Source organism: Heterocephalus glaber, unplaced genomic scaffold, assembly GCF_053883595.1.
Source record: "Heterocephalus glaber isolate CG9 unplaced genomic scaffold, H.glaber_assembly_v1.0 deba00001060, whole genome shotgun sequence".
Classification (NCBI taxonomy): domain Eukaryota; kingdom Metazoa; phylum Chordata; class Mammalia; order Rodentia; family Bathyergidae; genus Heterocephalus; species Heterocephalus glaber.
Genome location: NW_028258185.1, coordinates 241,812 through 260,450, shown reverse-complemented (window position 1 = coordinate 260,450; position 18,639 = coordinate 241,812). Strand labels below are relative to the sequence as shown.

General features: G+C 38.4%; 1 protein-coding gene across 3 annotated transcripts in view; it reads left to right on the top strand.

The window, feature by feature from the left end:
- Nckap1l (NCK associated protein 1 like) overlaps window positions 1-18,639 on the top strand; it is a 67,002-nt gene that overhangs the window by 17,243 nt on the left and 31,120 nt on the right. The window contains exons 1-11 of one of the 3 annotated variants that reach the window (XM_004872808.3): window positions 140-336; window positions 1,379-1,489; window positions 2,272-2,364; window positions 9,904-9,960; window positions 10,426-10,568; window positions 11,426-11,516; window positions 11,606-11,743; window positions 12,971-13,019; window positions 13,116-13,272; window positions 17,782-17,838; window positions 18,122-18,218. In XM_004872808.3, coding sequence (XP_004872865.2) covers window positions 235-336; window positions 1,379-1,489; window positions 2,272-2,364; window positions 9,904-9,960; window positions 10,426-10,568; window positions 11,426-11,516; window positions 11,606-11,743; window positions 12,971-13,019; window positions 13,116-13,272; window positions 17,782-17,838; window positions 18,122-18,218 — 1,095 coding nt within the window. In that variant the 5' untranslated portion in view covers window positions 140-234. Of the gene's footprint in view, window positions 1-139; window positions 337-1,277; window positions 1,490-2,271; window positions 2,365-9,903; window positions 9,961-10,425; window positions 10,569-11,425; window positions 11,517-11,605; window positions 11,744-12,970; window positions 13,020-13,115; window positions 13,273-17,781; window positions 17,839-18,121; window positions 18,219-18,639 lie in introns of those variants that run through there. The other 2 variants (XM_021250585.2, XM_021250584.2) reach the window with 2 other exon arrangements.

Here is an 18,639-nt window from a genome sequence, read left to right as displayed (position 1 = left end):
CCCAGAAAGAGGAAGTCTCCTCTGCTTAGTGTGCAAGAGGAAGCACAAGGAGGCCAAAAGGGCCTGTGAGCCACAATGACTGCTTTCACCCAGGAGCCAATTGCAGAGGCAACAGGAAGACTAGCGCACCAACCAGGCTGGGTTCCTCCGCCCAGACGGTGTCACCACCCAAGCTGAGAGTGTTTGGAGAGATCAGGCATTGCTGTTCAGACGCTCCTCTCTCTTGGTGGCACCATGTCTTTGACCTCTGCTTACCAGCATAAATTAGCAGAGAAGCTCACTATCCTGAATGATCGAGGTCAGGGGGTTCTCATCCGTATGTACAACATCAAGAAGGTAAGTAGGAGCAATGGGACCGGTACTAATCATTCCACTGTCAGTAGGGCAGGGAAGCCCAAGACTGGCAGGTCCAGAAGTTGGACTCCCTCCACTTTTCCACTGCTCCTACTGGCCTTTAGTTGCTCAGATTGTGTAGGCCGGGCAGTTTAAGAGACAGGGCGGAATCTTCTTTTTAGGGGCTCCCTTTTCTAGGTCTGATTCTCATTCCAGGGAGAGCAATTGCTTTCTGCTGGGGCTGATAGTTAGGGGTGGGGGTGGCAGGGAGAGTAATTCTGAGTTATTTGGAGAAAGGTTTAGAATTCTGGGTCTTAAATATTGTAGATCCTCCACACTCGAGGAAATCTAAAGTTGAGTTTCTGCAAAAACTTTCACGGGAGCAGTTTCCTTAAAGGTAAAAGATATTTAGATTTTTAAAAGGTAGGTGCCTTTTGAGGCACTTTATCTTAGGGAACTCATGCTCTGTGTATGTTGTTTAGGATGGAAACTGTGAAACTGGGAGAAGCTGGTGGCAAGAGGTGGGCCAGGGGCTGGGCAAGTCACAGGAAGTAAAGAGATAAAGACGGGTAATTGTGGGACGTTCCTGGAACAGAAAATAAGAGACTTGGGGGGAGAGAACTTCTGTGCGTTTTGTAATAAAACAAATCACAAGGAACATAGATTTTCTGTCCCCATGTCTCCAATAAATGCCCTTTGGGATAAGATATTTATATAATGGACAGTGTCTTAAACAAATTCTAACTTCTGAGCAGCCGCTTTCTCACTACTTCCGGCTTCAGTTGAGGGACAGGGAAACTGCTTCCTCTTTGTGCTAGGGCCAAGCAGATGTTAAGCTTTACCCAGCAAGACAAGATTTCCAGGTGGTTAATTAGCTCTTCGTTGTCTTAATGTCCTGGAACTTGTTCCTGACCTACTCTCATGCAGTTATAATTAATTCCCAGATTGCCTTTCCTAAAAGAGACTGAGAAAGAACGATGCAGGAAGAAGTATATTTCTGAGGGGCAGGAGAAAGGATTGAGATATAGTATGATTTTCTATGCAGACTTGTTCAGACACCAAGTCCAAGCCATCTTTCTTACTGGAAAAGTCCATGGAATCATCTGTCAAGTACATCAACAAGAAATTTCCCAACGTAGATGTCCGAAACAGCACGGTGAGAATTCAGTCCTTCTTTTTTCTTATTTCTGAAATAACTCTATGCTTGAATGGCTCACATTCTGACCTCTAACTACTGTTCTATCTTAGTGGGGTATGGAGTAGCCTTCTTTCAGTTTTCCTAGACTCAATCACAGGGTTTCAGGTAGGAATGTAGATTTAGGTCTTGAGAACTCTGAGATAAGATGGCAGTCTCTCAAGGTAAGCTAGAGTAAAGCATTACCCCTTTCTCCATTGCAAGATTCATGAGAGCACTGTGCTTGTAGAGGAAGATAGCTAACCAACCCAGCAGCATGAAAATATTTTATTGTCCTTCCTGTTTCCTACTCAGTGTTTCCTCACTACGTGTCTTAGAATTATGTATCTACTAGGATATCCCTTACTTTTTCCTTACTAAATGGTAGCCCTAGATTTCTTTCCTTTTTTTTTTTTTTTGATACTGGGGATTGAACTTGGGACCTTGTGCTTTTGAGGCAGGTGGCTGAACCACTGAGCTACATTCCCCGGCCTGCTTCTTTTTACTTTGATATAAATAATAAGCCTCTTCAGCTGAAACGGGCCTTGAAATTTTCTCTATTTTAGCCTTCTCTGTCTAGTCAAAATCACCAGGCACCATATTGCTACATAGAGACTCAGTTTAAAGAAAATATTGGAGAGGTTGTAGCTCCTCTGTCAGTTTATTTCAATCCTCTAAGAATGTTTTGGTATTATCCCTATTCTTGAGTTACTTTGATTAATTGTCTTTTTATTTAGCATTTTTTGTTTTGTTTTGTGTTTCAGCAACATTTAGGACCTGTACATCGAGAAAAAGCTGAGATAATCAGATTCCTCACCAACTACTACCAGTCATTTGTGGATGTTATGGAATTTCGGGTGAGCTGTTTCTAGCCCAAGTTCCCAACATAGTGTAGTCTTTCAGAAGTGATTCTTTCTTTAGTATATGTTCATTTATATGAACATCTTAATACAGATTCTTGAAAAAATAAGAGAGGTGGACCCAGTGGAAAGATATCTAAGTTGTAGTAAAAGCAATTTGCAGAATAACATGTGATACAACATATTTTTTTTTAATTTGGTGCTGTAATGAGCCCAGGAACTCTTACATGCTAGGCTCTACCACTGAGCTACACCCTAGCCCATTTTATTTTATTTTGAGACAAAGTCTCATTAAGTTGTCCAGCTCTTCTTCAACTTACAATCCTCCTGCCTCAGTCTCTCAAGGAGCTGGGATTATAGAAATGTGCCAGTGTGCCTGGCTCACAGTTTGATTTTTTTTCTTTTCATCAGTACATTTAAGATATTCATAATGATAACATTCATCATAGAGAATTTGTATCTGTACATGGTACAGTATATCTTTTTTCTTTTTTTCCAATTCCCCTCCCTTCCCTTCAACCCCACCTCCCCTCCTTATTTACAAAAGCTTTGTTTCCATTTTTTACTTCTATTCTCTTTTTCTTTCTTGTGTCTTCTTTCCTTCCCCCTTCCCCTTTCCTTGTTCCCCTCCTCATTTGCATATTTTCTTTCCATTTCCCAATATCTTATATACATTTTGGTCCTTATCTTACACTTTCGTTTTCTCATACCAGAGAAACAATACAGTATTTAAACATGTATGTCTGATTTATTTCACTTAAGAGTGTGGTCTCATGGCCGGGGATTTAGCTAAGTGGTTCAGGTGCCTGCCTTGCAAGTGGAAGGATCTGAGTTCGATCCCCGGTACCAAAACAAGAAAACAAACAAACAAAAGAGTATGGTCTCAAAGTGCGTCTATTTAGCTAAAAATGTCTCAAGCTTGTCCTTCTTTATGGCAGAGTAGTACTCCATTTAACCTCAAGTTTTAGTTTTTTGAAGAATCTCTACACCCATTTCCGCAGTGGTTGCAACAATCTATACTCCTGCCAACAGTGGAGAAGGGTTCCTTTTTCTCCACAGCCCTGCCAGTATTTGTTATTGGTTGATTTTTTGATAACAGCCATTCTTTCTGGAGAGAGATGGAATCTCAGTGTTGTTTTAATTTGGATCTCTTGAATGACCAGTGATGTTGAACATTTTTTTCATATATTTATTTACTGTTTCTACTTCTTTACCTGAGAGGTGTCTATTCATTTCAGATGCCCATTTTTGGATTGGGTCTTTAAATTTGGGGGGTCTGATTTAGAGTTCTTTATATAGTCTAGATAGTAGATAGTAGCTGTTTTGAAAACGAGCTGTTAAAAATTTTTTCCACTCTGGGTTGTCTCTACACTCTGTTGGTGTTTTCTTTTGCTGTGCAAAAGCTTTTTAGTAACATGAGATCCCAGTTGTTGTTCTTTGTGATAGTTAACATGTGACCAAGGTTTTGTTCATAAAGTCTGCTCCTATGCCAATATCTTCAAGAGCTCTACCAAAAAAAAAAAAAAAAAAAAGAGTTCTACCTAACCAAAGGGCTGGGGATTTGGGGATTTAGCTCAGTGGTTCCGCCGCCTGCCTTGCAAGTGCAAGGTCCCAAGTTTGATCCCCGGTACCAAAAAAAAAAAAAAAAAAAAAAAAAAGAGTTCTACCTAACCTATCTTCCAGCAGATTTAGTGTTTCTGTTTTGATATTTACATCTTTGATCTATTTCAATTTTAGTTTAGTGCATGATGATAGATGTGGGTCTAGTATTAATCTTCAGCAAGTTGAAACCCAGTTTTTCCAGCACCATTTATTAATTTTTTTTTTTCCGGTACCAGGGATTGAACTCAAGACCTTGTGCTTGCCAGGCAGTCATGGTGCCAATGAGCTAAATCCCTGGCTCCTTCCAGCACCATTTATTAAAGAGGCTATCTTTCTTCCAGTGAAGGTGTTTGGCTCCTTTGTCAAAGATTAGGTGGCAGAGTATGTCTGGAGTTGTTTCTGCATCTTCCAATCTGTTCCACGGATCCTTAGGTCTGTTCTTTTGCCAGTACCATGGTGTTTTTGTCACAGTAGCTTTGTGGTATAATTTTAGGTCAGGGATTGTGATGCCCCCTGCCTTGCTTTTGTTGCCCAGAATTACCTTTGCTATTGTAGGTCTCTTCTGGTTCCAAATGAATTTTAGGATTGTTTTCTCTAATTCTGTGAGATACGCTGTTGGAATTTTGATCAGGATTGCATTAAAACTACTTAACTGTTTTGGGAATGTGGCCATTTTTCACTATATCGGTTCTTCTTACCCAAGAACAAAGGATGTCTTTCCATTTTCTGATATTCTCTTAGATCTCTTTTTTCAGAGTACTGTTGTTTTCAAAATAGAAGTCTTTTACTTCCTTTGTTAGATTGATTCCTAGGTATTTCATTTTTGGGAATGCTACTGTAAAAGATGTTGTTTCCCTAATTCCTCTCTCATTGAGTCTGTTATTTGTGTACAGGAAGGCTATTGATTTTTGAGTGTTGACCTTGTATGGAGCTACTTTACAGAATTTGGTAATTAAGTCTACAAGTCTCTTGGTGGAGTTTTTGGGGTCTTCTATATAGAGTATCATGTCATCTGCAAATAATGACAATTTAACTTCTTCCTTTCCTATCCTTATTTCTCTTATTTCTTTCTCTTGTCTAATTACTCTGGCTAATGTTTCTAGAACTGCATTGAAACAGAGTGGTGATAGTGGACATCCTTGTCTTCCTGATTTTAGCATGAAAGATATCAGTTTTTGCCTTAGTATGATGTTGGCTGTGGGTTTGTCATAGATGGCTGTTATCAGATTGAAATAAAACCATCTATTCTGATTTTCTGTAGGGTTTTTGTCACGAATGGATGTTAGACTTTGTCAAATGCTTTTTCTGCATCTGTTGAGATGATTATATGGTTTTTGTCCTTGGCTCTGTTAATATAGTGTATTACATTTATTGATTTATGTATGTTGAATCATCCCTGCATCCCTGAGATGAATCCCACTTGGTCAGGGTGTATGATCTTCTTGACAATCATCTGCATTCTGTTTGCCAGTATCTTATTGAGGGTTTTTTCATCTACATTCATTAGGGAAATGGCCTGTAGTCCTCTTTTTCTGGCTGGGTCCTTCTCTGCTTTTGGAATCAAGGTAATGTTTGCTTCCAGGAATGAATTTGGGAGCTTTGCTTCCCTTTCAATTTCATTAAAGAGTTTGAGGAGTAGTAGAATTAGGTCTTCTCTAAATTTTTTGTAGAATTCAGCAGTGAAGCCATCAGAACCTGGGATTTTCTTTGTTGGTAAGTTTTTAATTACATTTTCAATTTCACTGACTGATATTGGGTTATTTAGAATTTGTATATCTTTTTGGTTCAGCTTTGGTAATGCATATGTATTTAGGAAACTGTTCATTTCTTGTTTTCTTTCTTATTAGAATACAGGTTCTCGAAGTAGGTATTGATGATCCTCTGGATTTCTGCAGAATCTGTTGTAATTTCACCATTTTCATTCTTTTTTTTTTTTTGGTACCAGGGATTGAACTCAGGACCTTGCGCTTGCAAGGCAGGCAGAGGAACACTGAGCTAAATCCCCGGCCCACTTTTTCTTTTTTTTTGATAAGGTTGGCTAAAGGTTTGTCAATTTTATTTAATCTTTCACAGAGCCAACTCTTGGATTCACTTATTTATTTATTTTTGTATCATTCTCCTAGTCTCCATTGCATTGATTTCTACTCTGATCTTTATAATTTCCTCTTTTGTATGGCTTTGGGTTTGTCTTGCTCATCTTTTTCTAGAAGCTTGAAGTTCAACATTAGGTTGTTTATTTGAGCTTGCTCTGTTTCCTTAGTATGGGCATTCACTGCTATGAATTTTCCTTGTAGGACTGCTTTCATTGTGTCCCATAAATTCCGGTATGTTCTATTGGCATTATCATTTAATTGTAGAAACTGTCTGATTTCTTCTTTAATTTCATCTGTGCAAATTTCATCTGTGACCCATGGGTTGTTCTGGAGGGTGTTATTTAATTTCCATGTGTTTATGAAGTTCTTGTGGTTTCTTTTGCTATTGATTTCTAATTTCTTTGCAATATGATCTGATAACATGAATGGGATAACTTAAATTGTTTTGCATCTACTTAAGCATGTTCTATGAGCTAGCATGTGGTCTATTTCGGAGGACATCCTTTGTGCAACTGAGAATGTATATTCTGATGTTGTGAGGTGGAACACTCTGTAGACATCTATTAAGTCCATTTGTTCAAGAGTTTGGTTCAGTTGTAATATTTCATTGTTGATTTTTTGTCTAGTTGATCTATTTGTGACAGTGCAGTATTGAAGTCCTGCATCACAATTCTACTAGTGCTTATTTGCTTTTTCATGTCTGTTATTATTTGTTTTATATAGTTGGATGGACTGGTATTTGGTGCATATTTATGATTGTCATCTCTTTCTCTTGGATTGTTCCTTTTATTAGGATGTAGTGATCTTCTTTGTCTCTCTTAATTAGTCTTGGCTTGAAATCCACTTTGTCTGCAAATAGAATAGCTACTTCTGCTTTTTTTCCAGGTTCCTGTCACATGGAATATTGTTTTCCATCCTTTGACTTTCAGTCTTTGAATTTTTTTCTGAATTAAGTGTGTTTCTTGTATGCAGCATATTGTTGGATCTTGCTGCTTCTTTTTTTTTTTTTTCTTTCATCTTTTTTGGTACCAGGGATTGAACTTGGGACGTTGCACTTGCAAGGCAAGCAGCGGAACCACTGAGCTAAATCCCCAGCCCCTGGATCTTGCTTCTTGATTCATTCTGCCAGTCTATTTTTTTTGATTGGTGAATTGAAACCATTGACATTAATGGGCATAACTGATATGTATTGGCTTATCCTTGGAAGACTTTCCTTCCTTTTTAAGGTTGAATAATCTTCCTTTGTATGGATATGCTACTTTTGCTGATCTGTTTATCTGTCAATGATCTGGGTAGCTTCTACATTTTAGCTGTTTGAATAATGCTGCTATGGACATTGGTTGTTCAACTATCTCTTTAATACTTTGGTTTTTAATTCTTTTGGGGATATAGTAAAGACATGGGATTGCTAGATTATGTAGTCTTTAACTGTCTTTAACCTTTTGAGGAACTGGCATAGGGGTCGTACCATATTATATTCCAGCAACAGTGCACAAGGTATACAGTTTCTCTGTATTCTTGTCAACTTTCTGTGTGTGTGTGTGTGTGTGTGTGTGTGTGTGTGTGTATGTGGCATGTGCTGGGGACCTTACATTTATTAGGCAAGAGTATTACCACTGAGCAACATCTGCAGGCTTGTTTTAGACTGATTTCATTTCCTTAATAAGTAGTGAGTCAAGCATGTTTTCATGTTCTTGCTGGCCACTTAAATTTCTTTGGAGAAATATCTATTTCAGGTCCTTTGACTATTTTTTAATTGATTTTGTTGTTGTTGTATAGTTTATATAGAAAACTCCTAAAACTCAACATTTTTGCATTAGTTGAATTAAAACAAATTTTTATTGTGTGGCTTTGTAATACAGAATAACATGATTCATTTTGGTATATTGGTATAAGCACATAGCACTTTTTTTTTTTTTTTTGTTACTGGGGATTGAACTCGGGTCCTTGTGCTTGCACAGCAGGCAGCGAATACACTGAGCTAAATCCCCGGCCAAAGTTTTTTTGGGTCCTAGGATGACTGGTTAAAGGTAATTTTTTTTTTTTTTTTGTACCGGGGATCGAACTTGGGTCCTTGCGCTTGCGCAGCAGGCGGCAAAACCACTGAGCTAAATCGCTGGCTCTGTACATAGCACATTTTAATTGTTTTCATCCCCAGTACCTACTTCTCCCTTTCCTCTCCTCCCCAGTGTAAAAATTTAAAAGTATTTGCCTCAACATTTTATTACAAACCTACTAAAAATTTTATGAGTCATAGAGGTTGATCTTTTCTAATCTGAAACTCTGAAATCTGAAGTCTTGAGCACTGACATGACATCACAAGTGAAAATTCCACATCTGACCTTGTTTGACCTCATTCTACTACTACGTTGTAGTAATCAAAACATAGGCACACTAAAAATATTGTATAAAGTTACCTTTAGGCTGTATGTATAAGGTATATATGAAAAAAAATGAATTTTGTTTTTTGATCTGGGACCTATTTTCAAGATATATGTACATGCAAATATTTTCAAACCTGAAAAAATATGAAATATGAAAGACTTTTGGTTCCAAGCATTTTGGATAAGGGATGCTCAACCTGTAAAAGAACATTGTTCTACTCTTCTCCTGAGTTTCCTAATTGTTAGTATTTTGACATATTTGCTTATTACTTTTTTTTTTTTTACTTAGTTGCTGATGTCATGACATTTTCTTCCCAAAATATTTTAGCATACATCTGCTAAGGACAAGAATATTTTCTTACATAATCTTAATGCAATTATTGTACTGTGGGAATATAACACGGCTACAATGTTATTGGCTAATACGTAGCCCATTTTACAATTCTCCAGTTGTCTCAAGGATTGTATTTTGGATTTAGTTATTTCTTTTTAGTTTAGTTAGATTCTTTTAAATTTAGAATCTAGAACTACAGCTTTTGTTTGTCTTTTATGACGCTGACCTTTTTTGAAGAGTCCATGGTAGTCATTTTTCAAAACATCCCTGAGGGCTGGGGATTTAGCTCAGTGGCACCATGCTTGCCTCAAAAGCACAAGGTCCTGAGTTTGATCCCTGGCACACACACACACAAGAATCCCTGAATTTGGATTTGTCTTGTTAAAAGTTTTTGGTAGCAATATTATATGGGTGATATTTTACTTTTGCTGAGAACTATTCCATTGTATTAATACAATTTGTTGATCTCCTTACCTGTTGATAGAGATTTGAGTTGTTTCCAGTTTTGGGCCATTATGAATAAGTTGCTAGAAACATTCAAGTACAAATGTTTGTGGGGACTTATTTTTCATTTCACTTGGATAAATCATCTAGAAATTGAACTGCTGAATCATATGATGAGTATGTTTAACTGTTTTGTTTTTTCTCTTCTTAGATTGTCATAATTGTACATATTTATGGGATACAGTGTGATAATTTGATACATGCATACAGTTTTAGTGATCAAATCAGGATAATTAATATTTCCATCATTTCTTTGTGCTGGAAACATTTGAACTCCTCTCTTCTAGTTCTTTATAAAAGAGAATGTTTAATTTTATAAGAAGCTGCCAAATTTTTTTCAAAAATGTCTATTTTACTCTGCAAGGAATGGGACACAGGAATGATAAGATCAAAGAGTGTGTGTAATATAGTAGTGACTTGTGCCGTGGACACACGGGCATTTGGCAGGGTAATCTGACAGAGACCACTAATGACTTAACAGAGACTTAACAGGGGAGAAACTTTCTTCTTTTTTAAACAATGCCTCCCTAAGGGAGTGGGCCCTTTCCTTCAAATTCTAATAGTATATGTCACTTTCTTTTTATTCTTTATTTACACTCATCTTAAATTCTACTTCCAGGATCATGTATATGAACTTCTCAACACCATTGATGCCTGCCAGTGCCATTTTGATATTGTAAGGTCCTTTGCAATTTTTTTCTACCGTAGAATAGAATTAAGAAAAGGCCAGCTCTATGTTGGGGCAGTGTGGGGTGGGGTGGGATGAGACTAGAAGAATGGCCATTTCATTTGTTCCTTCTCAGAACCATGATTCTTTTGTAAAGTTCTGAAGTTACAATGCACTTACATGTGAAGGAGATAAGCAGTGTGACTTAATTAATACAAAAATTAAAAATCTTTTACTGTGTCTCCTCCAACCCCCAAATGCTACCTCAGTTCCTGGCCTTCTTGTATCTTAAACTCATATTTAGCACTTGAATCTTGTTTCTATTTTTCTTCTTCTGAATTTTTAACCTTGTTAGTCCCTACTTGTATGTGGACCCATTCAGAGTCTATTTTAGTACTTTCTGGAATGATTGAGGAAATAAGGAGATCCAGACTACATGGTCATGCTGTCCTTGGACCTTGTATTTTCCTTTAGAATCTCAACTTTGACTTCACTCGAAGTTACTTGGACTTGATTGTGACTTATACCTCAGTTATTTTGCTTCTGTCGCGAATTGAGGATCGACGGGTACTCATTGGCATGTACAACTGTGCCCATGAAATGCTGCATGGCCACAGGTGAGTTAAGAGGTTACATGGTGCTGTAAAGTAGGGGTAGGTACAGAAGAAATAGATGTCATGGTGTCTCATATGAGAACATGCAATCTACATGATGACCCAGGCAAGATAAGGTATATTTTTATATATAGTTAACTCTTGAATATTTGTCAGTGGATTATTCATTTTGTATTATCTCTGATCAATTTTTAATCCTAGATTGGCTTCTAATCTGCTTTTCAGGTTATTAGAAAAGGGAAAGACAATTCTTTTTAGTATTAGTAGAAATATTAGGCCACACGTTTGGAAATAAGTATGTATGATAATACATTTGAAGACAAATATAAATGAATTTTGGATTATCTGCAATTTTGTTCCTCCTTCATTAGTTCAAATATAAGTATTATTGGCTGAAAAATGAAGACCAGAGGAATTAGAGTGGGATGTGGCAGGTCATTGTATGTGTGATGCACATTCCTGTGTATCTACGTGGGTACCTCAGCACATGCCTTTCCCGTTAGCTTCGAATATTTATGTACCCTTTTGAGTTGGATGCATATTTAGGTCCAGGCATATTGCTTGATTTCTAAGTAACTGACACAAATTTATCAAGTACTTATTATGTATCCAACCCTGTTTTGCTTAAAAGAAAGAAACTTTCATGGGCCCACCTCAAATTGTATGATTCTGTTTAACCATAGCTTAGTATACATGCATGGGGAGTGGGTACCAGTATATGTAATTCACAGTTTAGTGTGTCTGTCTTTGGAGCTGGTGGGGAATGCCAGTGTATGCAAACATCTTTGTCCTTTATACAAACACATGCATTTACATCAGGGTCAAGGCCGATAACTCCTCTCTGCTCTGCTTTCTTCTAGTGACTCCAGTTTTGCTCGTTTGGGTCAGATGGTTTTAGAATATGACCACCCTCTGAAGAAGCTGACAGAAGAGTTTGGCCCTCACACAAAGGCAAGCTCACTGAGAGAGTGGAGAATTCTGCAGGCGGAAGTATTTGTTCCCATTTTTTGCATTAAGGATTCATTTGCCTTTTCCCACAGGCAGTGAGTGGAGCCCTTCTCTCTTTGCATTTCCTCTTTGTCCGGAGGAACCAGGGGGCTGAGCAGTGGCGCAGTGCCCAGCTTCTCAGTCTCATCAGCACTCCCCCAGCCATGATTAACCCTGCTCACTCGGACACAGTAAGTTCCCTTTTCCTTCTATTTACCAAGGCCATCTCCACAGAAGGTACCTCTTTCAGAAAATGTCAGCCCTAAGAATCTAGCCCTCTCATAGAACATGCCTCTAGGTCGATCACTTCTTATAGCAAAACGTCATGATTGGGTTGCAGCCTCTGCTTGGACCAGGATTAATGTGTGCCTGGTCATAAAAGGAATTCAATAGATATGTGTAGGATGAATGAACAAATGGATGAAACTCAATCATTAAGCACTAGTAGGAACTTGAGTTTAGCAATCATTTAAAATGTTTTTACTCAACTACTACGGGCCCAAAGTCCTTCCCTCAAAGAACTTGTAGTCTAAATTGGGTGTAGTGGCACGTGCCTGTAATCCCAGCTCTCGGGAGGCTGAGGCAGGAGGACTGCTGTGAGTTCGAGGCCAGCCTGAACTACATGTGAGACCCTATCTCAAAAATATAAAACAAAACAAGGGCGAAGGATTTAGCTCAGTGGTTCTGCTGCCTGCCTTGCAAGTGCAAGGTCCTGAGTTTGATCCCTGGTACCAAACAAAAAACAAAAAAACAAAACAAAGCTTAGTCTAGTAGAGAAGATGTCATAAAAACACAACTGATGGTATAAGATTATTGATAAGCACCAAATGAATAATTTATGTTTATGATTTACAGTTTATAAGGTAAGAGAATCTAAAGGAGGAAGAAATCACAGGAAGGTTTTGAATCTTGTTCTCTTGTTATTAAAAATATCTGAACTGGGCTGGGGATTTAGCTCAGTGGCACTGCATCAGCCTTGCAAGTACATGGTCGTGAGTTTGATCCCCAATACCAAAAAAGAAAGTATCTTAACTGTTGAAGAGAGGTTAAACCTTTTGTTTTGTGCTGACTTTCAGTCTCAGCTCCTTTTCCTTTTTTCAACTGTCCTTTTTTCCCTTAGTCTGCTTCAAGGGCCTCCCTTCCATTAATGACAGGATTCCCTGCTATTGGTTTATCCATGAGTCCTAACCTGGTGTGTTAAAACAGCATATGTTCGTGTGTGTGTGCATGCGTGTATGCGTGTGTGTGTTGGTGCTGTGGATTGACTCAAAGGCCTTGCATATGCTCGGCAGGTCCTCGATACTTGAGCTATGTCCCTAGGCCCAAAAGTTGATACTCAGCTTCTAGATTGAATTTTCTTCTTCAGGAGAAGACTAGGTTAAACAACCGCATGACCACTTCTGCCTCTCTTCTCACAGATGGCTTGTGAGTATCTGTCTGTGGAAGTGATGGAGCGCTGGATTATAAGTGAGTTTGTGGGATTAGGTGGGGATAGGTGTAGCAGCATCTTACATGGGGACCAAATTCTAACAGCCTTCCTCTGCACTCTCTACCCACCTGCAGTTGGATTTCTTCTCTGTCATGGGTGCCTCAACTCCAACAGCCAGTGCCAGAAGCTGTGGAAGCTGTGTCTGCAGGGCTCCCTGTACATCACCCTCATCCGGGAAGATGTACTGCAGGTGCACAAGGTCACCGAGGACCTGTTTAGTGGTTTGAAAGGGTGAGAGGCATGAGAACCAAACTGATCTTTTGGGGGCTCTTAGCCCCTCCCAACAGCCATTTTTGGTCTCTGTGTTTCAAGTATGGGTGGTAAGAGTTAATTCTAACTGTTGAAGAAATACTTTCTATTTACTATGCGCTTCACTCTTTGCTAAAATAGTTATCAAATACCTACAATTTTAGGGATTCAATAGTTGATAAGATAACATAGAAGTTAAAAGCTTGGACTCTGAAACCAGACTGTCTAGGTTTGAACTCAAGCACTACCATTTACTAGCTGTGTGTCTTTAGGCAAGTTACTTAATTTCTCTGTGCATTGGGTCAATTTCCTTACCTGTAAAATGTGGGATAGTAGTGCCTCCCCTATGACTGACCTCACAGGGTTATAAAGAATGAAAGAGTTATTTGTGAAACATGTAGAAAAGAGCCTGGTACATTAAGTGTACTGTGCTTGTTAAATAAAAGGCAGAATCTCTGTTTCTGAGGAGTTTACAAATTGTTGGAAAATAGGCAAACCGTTGTTATAGAGTAGGAGATTCTGGTATATAAACACAAAGTGCTATGGAAGCATTTAGGACACTTAAACTGGATCTAGCAGGATCCAGAAAAACCCAGAGACAGGTAGACCTGAGTTAAACCATTGAAAAGTACATGTGTGATGGGGAGAAAGCCAGGGGAGTTGCCTAAAGCAGAGAAAGGTATTCTAGGCAGAGAAACTATCAAGATTTTTGAGGCCAGGGAGAACATGCATGGCAAATGCTAAGACTCTCATGTGGTTCAGTGTGTTGACTGCTCATGGAGAACATGTGGAGTGAGAACAAGCAACAAACCTCTGGACACATTGCTATTTAAGGGCCAGGGAGAGACAAAAAGACCAACAAGGGACAATGAGAAAAAAAAAGGGAAAACAGAAGCCCAGGGAAGAACATATTCCAGGAAGGAAGGACTGGTTATCCATATTAGATGATGTTAAGAGAGCAAATAAAATGAGGATTGAAAAAGTTCATTGGATTTGGCTATACAGATCATCTTAGTGCTCTTCTTATGAACAACTTCCATAGAGTAGTGAGGTTCAAGGAAGGGTTGCAGTGGATTTAGGAGCAAATGGGAGCTAAGGAATTCAATAAGACTGTGAAGAGAAGAGAGAGCTATAATGAGGAGGAGGTGTGGGGTTAAGGAAAGGGGTCCAATTACCTATATTATTTTTAGTGGCAAAGATAACGTCCAGGAATGAGAAAAACACAAACTAAAAATTGGCTACAATCTCACTTCCCTGAATAGTTTGATGTCCATCCTCCAGATGCTTGTGTATATGTGTATGCATGTATGCAGGCTCATATATAAACATACAAAAATGTGCATATATTTTCAACCTTAATGAGTAATTTTATTTATTTTTTTAAGAAGATAAATTTAAAAAAATTTCCTTCATTAATTTAATTTTATTTTTTTTCCTTTTATTGGTACATTTTAGGTATACAATATAATGACATTCATCATTGGAGATATGCATCTTTACATACTCTCTTGGTTCTTATTTTTCCCCCTTCCCCTGCCCTCCCTTCAACCCCTCCATCCCTCCCTATTTACAAAGACTTTGTTCCCATTTTTTCATTTTCTCATATTAATTCCATTCCCTTCTTTCCTTTCCCCTACCCCTCCCACTTCCCCTTCCCCTTCACCCCTTTTCTTCCTATTTCACATTATCTATTACACCTTTTAGTCCTTATTTATACTTCCAGTTTCTCACACTAGAGAAACTATTCGGTATTTACACATGGGTGTCCTGTTTATTTCACTTAAGAGTATCACCTCAATGTGCATCCATTTAGCAATAAATGTCTCTAATTTCTCATTTTTGATGGCTGAGCAGAATTCCATTAAATGAGTAATTTTTAAAAAGCAATGGGTCTACATTCTATTTATGCCTAGAGTTCACTTATTTTTCTTACTGCATTTTGGATATCTTTGAATATCAGTCTATAAAGATTTATTCTTTCTAGTAGTTGAAAAATATTCCATTTTGTGGTTGTAACATAATTTATTTGCCCAATCCCATTGACGGATATTTGAACTGTTTCCCTTTTAAAAAATCATTGTAAACAAATATTATAACAAAAAACCTTAGACATATATATGTATATATAAAATTTTTTTTTTTTTGTACTGAGGATTGAACTCAGGACCTTGTGCCTGCAAGGCAGGCACAGCACCACTGAGCTAAATCCTCAGCCCCTTAGACATATATCTTCATGAACCTATGTGAATGTGTCTATAGGGTAAATTCTCAGATGTGGAATTGCTAGGGTAAAGGTTATACACATGTCAAATTTTAATAGCTTTTATAAAATTGCCCTCCAAACAAATTGTATTTTCAACAGTCTAGCTGGGGATATAGCTTGGTGGTTCTGCCACCTGCCTCGCAAGCACAAAGTCCTGAGTTGAATCCCTGGTACCAAAAAAAAAAAAAGGAAACAGTCTATGTGAATACTGATTCCTCCATAACTATATAGTATTATTATTAGAAAAAATTACCTAAAGAGGAAAAAAATAAAGAGAAAAAATATAAAAATATAAAAGAACAAAGAAATAACAAAAATAAAGTTAAAAAAATAATTGCCAAGCCACATTAGTGGTGCATACCTTTAATCCCAGCACTCTGGGAGGCTGAGGCATATGATCACAAGTTCAAGGTCAGCCTGGACAACTTAGTGACTTAGCAAGACCTTGTCTCAAAAAATAAAAAAAAGGTCTGGGGATATAGTTCAGTGCAAAGTCCTTGGGTTCAATTCCCAGTATTGCAAAAGAAAAAAAATCATTGCTAGAGTTAAGAGCCAGTAAATCTAAGATTAATAATTAAAAATCACAGGGGGTGGATTTGGGTATATGTGAAAAAAATTTTCTAATGATTACCACTTTCTTTTTGATTACCACTTTTTTTTTCTGGTACTGGAGATCAAACTCAGGACCTTTTGCTTGCCAGGCAGGTGCGGTGCCACTGAGCTACAAGGTGCAGTGCCTTGATTACTACTTCTAAGGAATGGAAGAAATATTTGAAGACTGTGTAGTTCCCTGTCACTAAGATCAGAAACTAATACATATGATTTATAGTTTAGGGAGTTCTTTGACATAAATGATCTATTTTGATCTTTATAACTCACATATAAGTAATAATACATATTTTTTTGTTAATGAGAAAATGAGAGGCTCAGTCTCAATGTCTCTCAGTTAATAAGAGGTGGAATTATGGATTTTTTTTACCCTTAATATCCTGTCTCCTTCCTTTGTATTATGTAAAGTTTGAAATAATTAGCCATCAGGAACAATATAGAGTTGAGTTCTGATTTAATTAAGATAATTTGAACTCTAAACTTCCTGTGATTTGTCCTAAATTCAGTAAGGGAGCGGTTTGGAGAGGGGACATGAGAAGTTTTGAAGTCCCATTAATGTGGTGGCAAAAGTGATTCAAAGGCATTGATATAGAACACAGAGCAGAGTCTCTGGTACTCCTGGGAATCCAAGCATAGCTCACTAGTAGAAAGAAAGAGATATGGCCAAATATTACCAACAAACAAACCACAAATGATGAAAAGTCTTTAATTTGGTGATTCAAAAGTTCATACTGACCTCCAAGAGAGCAATTTGTTAAGTGTCAAAGGCCTTGTGGGATTCAAAGGTCACTGAGAGGGGAAGAGGGCAAAAGGGAGTTTCTTTGGAGGAGTTTGGTGGCATGGGAGAGTGGGCAAAAGTTCAGGGGATTGTCAGGGTTAAGTGAGAGGATTTTTAGGAGGGAATCTTTGAACTTATGTGTTGGGAGAAGAGAATAAGTTAACAGAGAGGAAGAGATTAAAGCGGTAAAGGGATAACCAGTGAAGTTAAATTTCAAGAGGAAGTGGGTGGGAATGGGACCCAGAGCTGGGTTTGTGTGATATTTGTGCAGTGCTTCTTTGATCCCACTCAAACCTGGAAGAGGGCCTTGACTTGAAGGTGTGAAGGTAGGAACAGAGGACAAGAAGAGAAGTGTAGTGGGGCCAGGGATTTAGCTCAGTGGTGCAGCTGCCTGGCTTGCAAGTAAGTGCAATGTCCTGAGTTTGATCCCCAGTACCAAAAAAAGAAAAAGAAGAGAAGTGTAGCTCAGCTTTGCCATTAGATCCCTATGTGATCTTGGGCAGTTATTTTTTTGGGCAGTTTGCTAGTTATTATTATTTTTTTGGTATCGGGGATCGAACTTGGGACCTTGTGCTTGCAAGGCAGGCACTGTGCCACTGAGATAAATCCCTGGCCCCTATTTTCTTTATCTACAGAATAAAAAGATAGAACAGAATGATCTATATATAAATGAAGTTCTGTAAGTCCTTTATTAATGAACCTGGGGGAGAAGTATGTGTGAAAAGGTCCTGCTGCTGAGGGGTGCCTGTGCCTCCCTAGCCAGTAGGCTGGAATCTTTGAGGATGAGAACAAAGCCCTAGCTGGCATTGTTGTCAACCCTGATGTGCTTGTCAATCTTCAGGTATGGCAAGCGTGTGGCAGATATCAAGGAGAGCAAGGAACATATGATTGCAAACAGGTAAATGTGGGGAATGGGCTCTGGGAGAAGGGATGGACTAGGAATCTCTTCTGACTTGCTCTTACCCAAGCCACTGTGAGTTTCCCTACAGACCTATTTCTTCAACCTCAGAACCACTGCTGTCCCACAGATTCTTGCATTTTCTCTCTAAAGCTAACATTGGCCTTGAACCATATTCCAGCCTGCTACCCCTTCCTAAACACAGCTCTCTTCTGGTCTGCATGTGGAAGATATAAAAAGAAGAGGCAGGCAATATTCATTACTTTCCACTTGCCTTCCTCAGTGGGCAGTTTCACTGTCAACGGCGGCAGTTTCTGCGGATGACTGTGAAGGAGCTGGAGACCGTGTTAACGGATGAACCAGGACTACTGGGTCCTAAGGCAAGACAGAAATGTTAGGAGGGATTGTGACCAATGATAAGGGACTCAGTGAGGGAGGGACTTGGCCTTCTCTAGATTTTGAGTCATGTGGTCTATTTGTATGGGTTTATGCTGATTTCTTGAATCTTGGAGTACTCATTGTATATCTGTTTATTTGGCAATATTATAGTATGTCGTGTAATGTAGCTATTTGTGCATTTGTCCTATCTTCTGTTTCAGAGTGAACTAATTGATGACAGAGCTTGCTTTTTTATTTTAAACCATATAAATGCTGAGTAAATATTTCTAAAATTTAATTTGGTGGGGGCAAGGAGGGTACTGACTATGAATGAGTGTCAACACATGTGCACGTCTGATTCTGTGTCGCATGCTTGAGGTGTTTTGTGGGTATGTGTGTTTATCACTGGACACTGTTGATAAG